Source organism: Mobula hypostoma, chromosome 2 (genome assembly GCF_963921235.1).
Source record: "Mobula hypostoma chromosome 2, sMobHyp1.1, whole genome shotgun sequence".
NCBI classification, from domain to species: Eukaryota; Metazoa; Chordata; class Chondrichthyes; order Myliobatiformes; family Myliobatidae; genus Mobula; species Mobula hypostoma.
In genome coordinates this window covers 120005880-120018591 of record NC_086098.1, presented here as the reverse complement: position 1 = coordinate 120018591, position 12712 = coordinate 120005880, and the positions used below count along the sequence as shown (strand labels likewise).

At 43.3% G+C, this 12712-nt stretch overlaps 1 protein-coding gene across 1 annotated transcript in view; it reads right to left on the bottom strand.

Annotated features, from left to right (window-relative positions):
- The window catches only part of LOC134357440 (dynein axonemal heavy chain 8-like), a 1088497-nt gene that overhangs the window by 455723 nt on the left and 620062 nt on the right, over positions 1-12712 (bottom strand). The window contains exon 44 of the mRNA XM_063069028.1: positions 5864-6042. Coding sequence (XP_062925098.1) covers positions 5864-6042 — 179 coding nt within the window. The remainder of the gene's footprint in view (positions 1-5863; positions 6043-12712) is intronic.

Sequence of the window (12712 nt, the reverse complement as noted above, 5' to 3'; positions counted from 1 at the left end):
CTCTCATGCCCTCGTCTGCATCCCAACTCTATCTCCATGCCAGTGTCCTGCGTTTGGGTTCACCTGTTCGTTGCAACAGGATTTGCATGATAACAACTATTCCCGATTAAATTCCCCCAGTTCCTGTCAAATAATGTTGTAATTTGCCTTCCTTCAATGTTTTACTTTCCTGCAAAGTACTTTCCAAACTTATCTTCATTCATAATGAACTTAAACCTTAAGGAGTTTTGATCACTATTCCCAAAATGCTCTCCCACTGAAAAGTCAGTCACCTATATAGGCTCATTTCCCAAAACAAAGCCTCACATAGTCCTTCCTCTAGCTAGACTATCCACATTCTGTTTCAAGCAACCTTCTTGAATGCACTGAAGACAGATGGTCACTCCCAAGGGAGTGAGTCTAAAAGAGGGTGTAAGTTCAAGGTGAGAGGGGAAAGTTTTAAAGGGAATGTAAGTGCCAAGTTTTTCACACAGAGGGGAGTGGCCATATGGAAGGATCTGCCAAAGGAAGTGGTAGAGGGAGGTACAATTGCAACTAAGGATGACACTTGGATAGGTAAGGTTGAGTGGAATATGGGCCAAGTGTAGGCAAATTGGACCATCTCAGACAAGCACCTTGAATGGCATGGATGTGTAAGGCTGAAGAGCCTGTTTCAGTGCTATATGACTCGATGATCAGCTTGTACCAGTGAAAAATTACTGCAGATGGCTTACTCCTACTTTGAATCCTTACATTCTTCTGTACTTCACAGAACTGTGTTGGGAATGTGTGGCTGGAAAAATGGTGAAGTAGAAGACACATTAGCTTACTGAACCATTGAGACTAGATCTAGAGAAGGGAAATTTGTATAGGCAAATAGGTTGTAAATAAACAGGGCTGAGGTAAATATACTCATGGACAGTTTTGATTGAAATATTGGATAAGTTTTAAACCATCTTGGAAAGAAGATGGGAAACCAAATAAAGATTAAAAATGTAGAATTGTAAAGGGAAAGCAAATTTGTGAGACAACATGGAAAGAAAACCAATCAAAGCAAGAAAAATTACAAAAACAACAGGAATTCTGCAGATGCTGGAAATTCAAGCAACACACATCAAAGTTGCTGGTGAACGCAGCAGGCCAGGCAGCATCTCTAGGAAGAGGTGCAGTCGACATTTCAGGCCGAGACCCTTCGTCAGGACTAACTGAAGGAAGAGTGAGTAAGGGATTTGAAAGTTGGAGGGGGAGGGGGAGATCCAAAATGATAGGAGAAGACAGGAGGGGGAGGGATAGAGCCAAGAGCTGGACAGGTGATAGGCAAAAGGGGATACGAGAGGATCATGGGACAGGAGGTCCGGGAAGAAAGACAAGGGGGGGAGGGGCCCAGAGGATGGGCAAGAGGTATATTCAGAGGGACAGAGGGAGAAAAAGGAGAGTAAGAGAAAGAATGTGTGTATAAAAATAAGTAACAGATGGGGTACGAGGGGGAGGTGGGGCATTAGCGGAAGTTAGAGAAGTCGATGTTCATGCCATCAGGTTGGAGGCTACCCAGACGGAATATAAGGTGTTGTTCCTCCAACCTGAGTGTGGCTTCATCTTTACAGTAGAGGACGCCGTGGATAGACATGTCAGAATGGGAATGGGATGTGGAATTAAAATGTGTGGCCACTGGGAGATCCTGCTTTCTCTGGCGGACAGAGCGTAGATGTTCAGCAAAGCGGCCTCCCAGTCTGCGTCGGGTCTCGCCAATATATAAAAGGCCACATCAGGAGCACCGGACACAGTATATCACCCCAGTCGACTCACAGGTGAAGTGTTGCCTCACCTGGAAGGACTGTTTGGGGCCCTGAATGGTGGTAAGGGAGGAAGTGTAAGGGCATGTGTAGCACTTGTTCCGCTTACACGGATAAGTGCCAGGAGGGAGATCAGTGGGGAGGGATGGGGGGGGGAGCGAATGGACAAGGGAGTTGCGTAGGGAGCGATCCCTGCGGAATGCAGAGGGGGGGGAGGGAAAGATGTGCTTAGTGGTGGGATCCCGTTGGAGGTGGCGGAAGTTACGGAGAATAATATGTTGGACCCGGAGGCTGGTGGGGTGGTAGGTGAGGACCAGGGGAACCCTATTCCTAGTGGGGTGGCGGGAGGATGGAGTGAGAGCAGATGTACGTGAAATGGGGGAGATGTGTTTAAGAGCAGAGTTGACAAAAAGTGGGTCTAGATGTATGTAACAGTACTTACCTAAATTTAACCAGTTTATGAACATGGCAGAGGAGCAGCAGGCACTGAAAGACGTGGAAGCATGATATTTCATTTTCTGGCAATGTTAGACAAAGATAGCGAGGCCAGATATTTAATGCTTCTGGATGAAGGGTTTTCAGTTAAGTTAGCATTAAGTTAGATAAGTTGCTGGGACCGGACGAGATATACTTCAGGCTGTTGTGGGAAGCAAGGGAGGAGACTGCTGAGCTTCTGGCGATGATGTTTGCATTATTAATCTGGATGCGAGAAGTACCAGAGGATTGGAGGGTTACAAATACTGTTCCCTTGTTCAAGAAAGGGAGTAGAGATAACTCAGGAAATTATGGACCAGTGAGTCTTACTTCAGTGGTGGGCAAGTTGTTGGAGAAGATCCTGAGAGGTAGGTTTTATGAGCATTTGGAGAGACATAATCTGATTAGGGATAGTCAACATGGCTTTGTCAAGGGCAGGTCATGCCTTACAAGCCCGAATGAATTATTTGAGGATGTAACAAAACACATTGATGAAGGTAGATCGGTGGATGTAGTGTATATGGATTTCAGTAAGGCATTTGATAAGGTTCCTCACGCGGGGCTCATTCAGAAAGTAAGGAGGCATGGGATCCAAAGAGACCTTGTTTTGTGGATCCAGAATTGGCTTGCCCACAGAAGGCAAAGGGTGGTTGTAGATGGTTTGTATTCTGCGTGGAGGTCAGTGACCAGCGGTTTTACACAGAGATCTATTCTGCGACCCCCTCCTCTTTGTGATTTTTATAAATGACGTGGATGAAGAAGTAGAAGGGTGGGTTAGTAAGTTTGCTGATGACACAAAGGTTGGGTGTGTTGTGGATTGTCTGGAGGGTTGTCAAGAGGTTATAGTGGGACATTGATAGGATGCAGAACTGGGCTGAGAAGTGGCAGACGGAGTTCAACACAGATAAATGTGAAGTGGTTCATTTTGGTAAGTCAAATTTGAAGGCAGAATATAGTTTTAATGGTAAGACTCTTGGCAGTGTGGAGGATCAGCGAGATCTTGGGGTCTGTGTCTATAGGACTTTCAAAGCTGCTGTGCAGATTGACAGTGTTGTTAAGAAAGCGTATGGTGTGTTGGCATTCATCAACCATGGGATTAAGTTCAAGAGCCGTAAGGTAATGTTAAAGCTGTATAAGACCTCAGTTAGACCCCACTTGGAGTACTGTGTTCATTTCTGGTCACCTCATTACAGGAAGGATGTGGATACTACAGAAAGAGTGCAGAAGAGATTTACAAGGATGTTGCCTGGATTGAAGAGCATGCCTTATGAGAATAGATTGAGTGAACTTGGCCTTTTCTCCTTAGAGCGATGGAGGATGGGGAGTGATCTGATAGAGGTGTATAACATGATGAGAGACATTGATCATGAGGATAGCCAGAGACTTTTTCCCAGGGCTGAAATGGCTAACATGAGGGGGCATAGTTTTAAGCTGCTTGGAAGTCGGTACAGAGGGGATGTCAGGGGCAAGTTTTTCACAGAGAGAGTGGTGGGTGTGTGGAATGCACTGCTGGCGATGGTGGTAGAGGTGGATACAATAGGGTCTTTTAAGAGTCTCTTAGATAGGTACATGGAGCTTAGAAAAATAGAGGGCTATGCGACAGGGTAATTTTAGGCAGATCCTAGAGTAGGCTACATGGTTGGCAAAACACCGTGGGCTGAAGAGCCTGCAATGTGCTGTAGATTTCTATGTTCTATGTTTCAGATGAGAAAGAGTGGGCAAGGGACCATAGAGGCAAACAAGACAGACTATAGCTTTAATGGTAAGACTCTTGGCAGTGTAGAGGATCAGAGAGACCTTGGGGTCTGTGTCCATAGGATACTCAAAGCTGCTGTGCAGATTGACAGGTTGAAGGCATATGGTGTGTTGGTGAGATGCCTCTCCGCTATTTTCTTGCATTTGGCCCATATTTATTTATGTATTTATTTCCGATCCATAAACCTGTCCAAAGGCTTTTTCATTTGCAGGTTTGTACCTGCCTCTGGCAGCTGCAACATGATATACCAAATTTTCCATTCAATATCCCAAACGATGAAGGCAAGCCTACTACCCACCTTCTTTACCACCTTATCAACTTGTGTTGTCACTTTCAGGGAGCTATGGACTTGCACCCTGAGATCCATCTGCACATCAACACTCCTAAGTGTCCTCAGGTTAAAGTTAATCTCGTCACACTCCTAACTTGTGCAGTGAAAATAGTAGAAAGGCATCAATTTTTTCAGAATATGATCACTACAACATTGGTCATGCCCTTTTAACTACAATATTAATGTGGCTGAATTGATTTAGCGAGAGATTTTAAAGTGAAAGGAATATTCAAGTATGTTGTCAAATCCTCCTTAAATTGTGTAATATCCACAGTGACTTATGGAAATCCTTATGCCACTGAAAACAGAAAAGGAATATTCAAGATTAGCACTGAGAACTTTAGGTCCATTCAGCTCGAGAATAAGGAAGCCCAATTTAAATTACAGAAAGATTGCAACATTCCCAGTCTACACACCTGCTCTGCAACCACCACCACCCGGTCATTACCGAAACACTTCCATTCCCACTTTAGTCATCAGTCACTTCAAAGCCAAAAAAAGAATGAAAGTAAGTCAACCTCAATACCAAAGAAGGAAGAATGTGCAAACAGTGGTGTGGCTAGTTGAGCCACTGCTTCACAACGACAGAGACCTGGGCTCAATCATGATCCCAGGCGCTGTCCATGTGAAGTTTACATATTTTCCCTGTGGATATGGTCGTTTTCTCTAGGTGCCCAGATTTCCACCCACATCCCAAAGAAATGGCCACTGTAAATTGCTTCTTGTATAATGATGATGGAGGAGATGGTGGACGGTGGGACAAGTGGGATGAGGCTAATTCACCTTTAATCAGTGGGAGAACTGATTAAAGGTGAATTAAGTAGTATTTTGAAAAGCAAGAACTGATAAAAGATTATGATTGACATCTGAAACTAGCTGTCAGAAAAGGTAATGGAATTAAGTAGATTCTACGTTTAAGTGACACTTAGAGAGACACTTAATAGCCAAGGTACAGATAGATATAGTTTCAATGCAGGAAAATGGGATTAGTAAAGATAGGCAAAAAGGTCAGCATGAATATGGTGGGCCAAAGGGACTGTTTCTCCAAAGTCAGTGGTTTTGTTTAGAGTAAATGTTTTCTGACTAATTGGATTGAATTTTTAAGAGGTAGTAAGATGTATAGTTATGATTTCTGTTTGAACTTATATGGAAAACATAGTCAATTAGGTACATAAGGTGTTACAGGAGCTGTTTTCATCTTTTCATGTAATCATTTCAGAGGTTTAGTACAACTGAAATAGAATTGCAAATTGAAGCAGAAAATGCCTAAAGTCTAAAGGTCACGCATGCAGAATGAATCAGAATCAGATTTAATATCACCAGCATATGTCGCTAAATTAATATTAATGTTCCAGCAAAGTGATGATCTGATCTATATTCAGTGTTGCTATTGTAGAGGAAATAAATCATACACATCAAATTCAACATATATTCTGTTGTGGGTTAGTAATAAACAATAATTCAGACACGGTCATATAGACTCCTTCCTTCATTTTATAAAGGATAATGCACTTTTGCTCTTTTATATACCTTTGAAAATTCTTCCTAATCCTCTGAAATCCATTTGATCTGAACAATTGAACACCACAACATATTTTCCAAGAGCTTTGCCCATATCCTTCACAGTCTCGGTTTTGCCTGTACCAGCAGGTCCAGCAGGGGCACCTCCCATATACATCCACAAGGCTTGAGCTAAAGTGATATAGCACCTATAATAGCAACCAATTACATAATTATCATAAAATTAATCACAGTGAAATTATGATATCATCATATTACAAGGCAAAAAGGAAGTTAAATCAGATTCACAATTTTCTTTGTAAATAGCAAACAGGATATACAGGTACTGACATCTTCAATCAATTAAACATACTAATTGAAGATAACCTCTTGGGTCCCAAATACATAACAAACCTTTGAGTAGTTGGAAGAGTGGAGTGTGGGTAGGACAATGAGGGAGTCCTACATGGAATGATCAAGTTTTCTATTCAAGGATCACAGACTACTGTGAGAATTCTGGAGGACAAATGGTATTAATTGCTGTCTTCTCTGCTGCTTCTAAATAAATAAATTATTTACCTATTTCCTCTTCTCTCTTCTCTACTTGTTTCTCCCTTTCTACTTCCCACTTCCCTCCCTTCTTCTGTGTTTCTCATCTTTCCCCATCACCCAACTTTCTGATGAAAAATCTTGTTGAGATATTTACATTTTAAATGTCTTCAGCAAATAGAGTGAGTGGGAAGTTTCCAGTGGTGTCAGAAATTGCATTGCCCTGAAGCCACTATCCAATACAGGCAGGACTGTGTTTTTGGAGGGACTTGGATAGTGTTTTTTTTTGGAATTTAGTACTGTAAATCTAAGGAAAGAGAAAAAGAGGAGGCCAGATTACTGCTCCTAAATATCTAAATTGTTTGCAATTACCAAAGCAAGCAACAATGTAAAATTTTTGGTAATCGCACAGTAGTCTCATATCCAAAAGACAGTATAAAGTTGCACCTTGTATGAAAGATATGAGTTTTGTCACTGTTTGTTTGTAATATTGTGTTTCATTTCAGTTAAATTTCATTTTTTATCTATGTGTGCCATATTTGAATTCTAACATAGGTAATAGAAATTAGAATTGGTATAGCCCATATCAGGCAGAATTTGTTACTGAATCTAGCTGAAAGTGATTTTATAGAAGCAGACTGTTGCAACACCCAAGAATCATAGTCCTCCCATCACATTAATGTCACATGTACAGGATCAACTTGATCATGGACAAGGATAGATCTGGTCCTAGGGTTGAGGTTCTTAACTGGAAGAAGGCCAAATTTGAAGAAATGAGAAAGCATCTAAAAAGCGTGGATTGGGACAGGTTGTTCTCTGGCAAGGATGTGATCGGTAGGTGGGAAGTCTTCAAAGGAGAAATTTTGAGAATGCAGAATTTGTATGTTCCTGTCAGGATTAAAGGCAAAGTGAATAGGAATAAGGAACCTTGGTTCTCAAGGGATATTGCAACTCTGATAAAGAAGAAGAGGGAGTTGTATGACATGTATAAGAAGCAGGGAGTAAATAAGGTGCTTGAGGAGTATAAGAAGTGCAAGAAAATACTTAAGAAAGAAATCAGGAGGGCTAAAAGCAGACATGAGGTTGCCTTGGCAGTCAAAGTGAAGGATAATCCAGAGCTTTTACAGGTATATTAGGAGCAAAAGGATTGTAAGGGATAAAATTGGTCCTCTTGAAGATCAGAGTGGTCGGCTTTGTGCGGAACCAAAGGAAATAGGGGAGATCTTAAATAGGTTTTTTGCATCTGTATTTACTAAGGAAACTGGCATGAAGTCTATGGAATTAAGGGAAACAAGTAGTGAGATCATGGAAACTGTACAGATCGAAAAGGAGGAGGTCCTTGCTGTCTTGAGGAAAATTAAAGTGGATAAATCCCCGGGACCTGACAGGGTGTTCCCTCGGACCTTGAAGGAGACTAGTGTTGAAATTGCAGGGGCCCTGGCAGAAATATTTAAAATGTCGCTGTCTACAGGTGAGGTGCCGGAGGATTGGAGAGTGGCTCATGTTGTTCCGTTGTTTAAAAAAGGATCAAAAAGTAATCCGGGAAATTATAGGCCAGTAAATTTAACGTCGGTAGTAGGTAAGTTATTGGAGGGAGTACTAAGAGACAGAATCTACAAGCATTTGGATAGACAGGGACTTATTAGGGAGAGTCAACATGGCTAAATCCCTTATTCACTCTTCCTTCAGTTAGTCCTGACGAAGGGTCTCGGCCTGAAACGTCGACTGCGCCTCTTTCTAGAGATGCTGCCTGGCCTGCTGCGTTCACCAGCAACTTTGATGTGTGTTGCTTGAATTTCCAGCATCTGCAGTATTCCTGTTGTTATGGCTTTGCGCGTGGTAGGTCATGTTTGACCAATCTATTGCAGTTTTTCGAGGAGGTTACCAGGAAAGTGGATGAAGGGAAGGCAGTGGATATTGTCTACATGGACTTCAGTAAGGCCTTTGACAAGGTCCCGCATGGGAGGTTAGTTAGGAAAATTCAGTCGCTAGGTATACATGGAGAGGTGGTAAATTGGATTAGACATTGGCTCAATGGAAGAAGCCAAAGAGTGATAGTAGAGAATTGCTTCTCCGAGTGGAGGCCTGTGACTAGTGGTGTGCCACAGGGATCAGTGCTGGGTCCATTGTTATTTGTCATCTATATCAATGATCTGGATGATAATGTGGTAAATTGGATCAGCAAATTTGCTGATGATACAAAGATTGGAGGTGTAGTAGACAGTGAGGAAGGTTTTCAAAGCCTGCAGAGGGGCTTGGACCAGCTGGAAAAATGGGCTGAAAAATGGCAGATGGAGTTTAATACAGACAAGTGTGAGGTATTGCATGTTGGAAGGACAAACCAAGATAGAACATACAGGGTTAATGGTAAGGCACTGAAGAGTGCAGTGGAACAGAGGGATCTGGGAATACAGATACAAAATTCCCTAAAAGTGGCGTCACAGGTAGATAGGGTCGTAAAGAGAGCTTTTGGTACATTGGCCTTTATTAATCAAAGTATTGAGTATAAGAGCTGGAATGTTATGGTGAGGTTGTATAAGGCATTGGTGAGGCCGAATCTGGAGTATTGTGTTCAGTTTTGGTCACCAAATTACAGGAAGGATATAAATAAGGTTGAAAGAGTGCAGAGAAGGTTTACAAGGATGTTGCCGGGACTTGAGAAACTCAGTTACAGAGAAAGGTTGAATAGGTTAGGACTTTATTCCCTGGAGTGTAGAAGAATGAGGGGAGATTTGATAGAGGTATATAAAATTATGATGGGTATTGATAGAGTGAATGCAAGCAGGCTTTTTCCACTGAGGCAAGGGGAGAAAAAAACCAGAGGACATGGGTTAAGGGTGAGGGGGGAAAAGTTTAAAGGGAACATTAGGGGGGGCTTCTTCACACAGAGAGTGGTGGGAGTATGGAATGAGCTGCCAGACAAGGTGGTAAATGCGGGTTCTTTTTTAACATTTAAGAATAAATTGGACAGAGACATGGATGGGAGGTGTATGGAGGGATATGGTCCGTGTGCAGGTCAGTGGGACTAGGCAGAAAATGGTTCGGCACAGCCAAGAAGGGCCAAAAGGCCTGTTTCTGTGCTGTAGTTTCTATGGTTCTTTCTATGGTTCTAAATCTTGTTTTGCATGCCTTCGTTCTCCTTTACTCCCATGTACTAAAGACCATAAGACATAGGAGCAGAATTAGGCTATTTGGCTCATTGATTCTGCTCTGCCATTTTGTCATGGCTGATTCATTTCCCTCTTAACCCCATTCTCCTACCTCCTCCTCCTAATTTCATGCCCTGACTAATCAAGAACCGATCAATCTCTGCCTTAAATGCACCCAGTGACCTGGCCTCCACAGCTGCCTGTGGCAATGAATTCCACAGATTCACCACAGTCTGGGTAAAGAAATTCCTCCTTAACTCTGTTCTAAATGGGAGTCACTGTATTTTGAGGCTGTGCCCTCTGATCCTAGACTCATGCACCAAAGGAAACATCCTCCACATCCACTCAATCTAGGCCTTTCAACATTTGGTAGGTTTCAATGAGATCCCATATCTATCTTATATATTCCAGTGAACCCAGGCCCAGAGCCTTCAATCGCTGCTCATATGATAACCCTTTTATTCCTGGAATCATTCTCATGAACCTCCTCTTTATTGACCCTCTCTCGTGTCAGCACATCCTTTCTTAAATGAAGGGCCCAACACTGCTCACAGTACTCCAAGTGAGGCCTCACCAGTGCCTTATACAGCCTCAGCATTACATCCTTGCTTTTATATTTTAGTCCTCTTAAAATGAATGTTAACATTGCATTTGTCTTCCTCACCACTGATTACAGCTACAGAAAGGGTGGCTAATGTAGCAGGATCCTCTTTTGAGTCAGTATGGGTGGAAGTCAGGAAGAGGAAGGGAGCAGTTACTCTATTGGGAGTATTCTATAGGCCCCCTGGCAGCAGCAGAGGTACTGAGGAGCAGATTGGGAGGCAGATTTTGGAAAGGTGCAAAAATAACAGGGTTGTTATCATGAGTGACTTTAACTTCCCGAATATTGATTGGCACCTGATTAATTCCAATAGATTAGATGGGGCAGAGTTTGTTAAGTGTGTCCAGGATGGATTCCTGTCACAGTATGTTGACAGGCCGACCGGGGGGAATGCCATACTAGCTCTAGTATTAGGTAACGAACCGGTCAGGTCACAGATCTCTCAGTGGGTGAGCATCTGGGGGACAGTGACCACCGCTCCCTGGCCTTTAGCATTATCATAGAAAAGGATAGAATCAGAGAGGACAGGAACATTTTTAACTGGGAAAGGGCAAATTATGAGGCTATAAGGCTAGAACTTGCAGGTGTGAATTGGGATGATGTTTTTGCAGGGAAATGTACTATGGACATGTGGTTGATGTTTAGGGATCTTCTGTTGGATGTTAGTGATAAATTTGTCCCGGTGAGGAAGATAAAGAATGATAGGGTGAAGGAACCATGGGTGACGGGTGGAAGACAGCAGCATACATGAGGTTTAGGAAGCAAGGATCACATAGGTCTATTGAGGAAGATAGAGTAGCAAGAAAGGAGCTTAAGAAGGGACTGAGGAGAGCCAGAAGGCATGAGAAGGCCTTGGCGAGTAGGGTAAAGGAAAACCCCAAGGCATTTTTCAATTATGTAAAGAACAAAAGGATGACAGGAGTGAAGGTAGGACCGATTAGAGATAAAGGTGGGAAGATGTGCCTGCAGGCTGTGGAAGTGAGCGAGGCCCTCAATGAATACTTCTGTTTGGTATTCACCAATGAGAGAGAACTTGATGACGGTGAGGACAATATGAGTGAGGTTGATGTTCTGGAGCATGTTGATATTAAGGGAGAGGAGGTGTTGGAGTTATTAAAATACATTAAGATGGATAAGGCCCCGGGGTCCGATGGAATATTCCCCAGACTGCTCCACAAGACGAGGGAAGAAATTGCTGAGACTCTGGCTAGGATCTTTATGTCCTTGTTGTCCATGGGAATGGTACTGGAGGATTGGAGGGAGGCAAATGTTGTCCCCTTGTTCAAGAAAGGTAGCAGGGATAGTCCAGGTAATTATAGACCAACGGTTCCCAACCTCCGGGCCACGGACTGATACATTGCCACGAAGAATGCAGCGTTGCAGCGGTGGCCGGGACGCAACCAGCACATCTTCAAGAAAAAAGCCGAAATAAACAAGCTAATTAATTAGGTGCCACTGATCAGGGCGGACAGTTACGTGCTGGGTGGCATCTAATTAATTAGCTTGTTTATTTCAGCTTTTTTTCTTAAAGATGTGCTGGGTGCGTCCCGGCTACTGCTGCACCGGGGCATGATTCACGGCAATGTATCGGTTTGCGGCCCGGAGGTTGGGGACGACTGTTATAGACCAGTGAGCCTTACGTCTGTGGTGGGAAAGCTGTTGGAAAAGATTCTTAGAAATAGGATCTATGGGCATTTAGAGAATCATGGTCTGATCAGGGACAGCCAGCATGGCTTTGTGAAGGGCAGGTTGTGTCTAACAAGCCTGATAGAGTTCTTTGAGGAGGTGACCAGGCATATAGATGAGGGTAGTGCAGTGGATGTGATCTACATGGATTCTAATAAGGCATTTGACAAGGTTCCACACAGTGGGCTTATTCAGAAAGTCAGAAGGCATGGGATCCCGGGAAGTTTGACCAGGTGGATTCAGAATTGGCTTGCCTGCAGAAAGCAGAGGGTCATGGTGGAGGGAGTACATTCGGATTGGAGGGTTGTGACTAGTGGTGTCCCACAAGGACCAGTTCTGGGACTTCTACTTTTCATTGGATGTGGAGGTAGAAGGGTGGGTTGGCAAGTTTGCAGATGACACAAAGGTTGGTGGTGTCGTGGATAGCGTAGAAGATTGTCGAAGTTTGCAGAGAGACATTGATAGGATGCAGAAGTGGGCTGAGAAGTGGCAGATGAAGTTCAACCCGGAGAAGTGTGAGGTGGTACACTTTGGAAGGACAAGCTCTAAGGCAGAGTACAAAGTAAATGGCAGGATACTTGGTAGTGTGTAGGAGCAGAGGGATCTGGGGGTACATGTTCACAGATCCCTGAAAGTTGCTTCACAGGTAGATAGGGTAGTTAAGAAAGCTTATGGGGTGTTAGCTTTCATAAATTGAGGGATAGAGTTTAAGAGTCGTGAGGTAATGATGTAGCTCTATAAAACTCTGGCTAGGCCACACTTGGAGTCCTGTGTCCAGTTCTGGTCACCTCACTATAGGAAGGATGTGGAAGCATTGGAAATGGTACAGAGGAGATTTACCAGGATGCTGCCTGGTTTAGAGAGCATGCATTATGATCAGAGATTAAGGGAGCT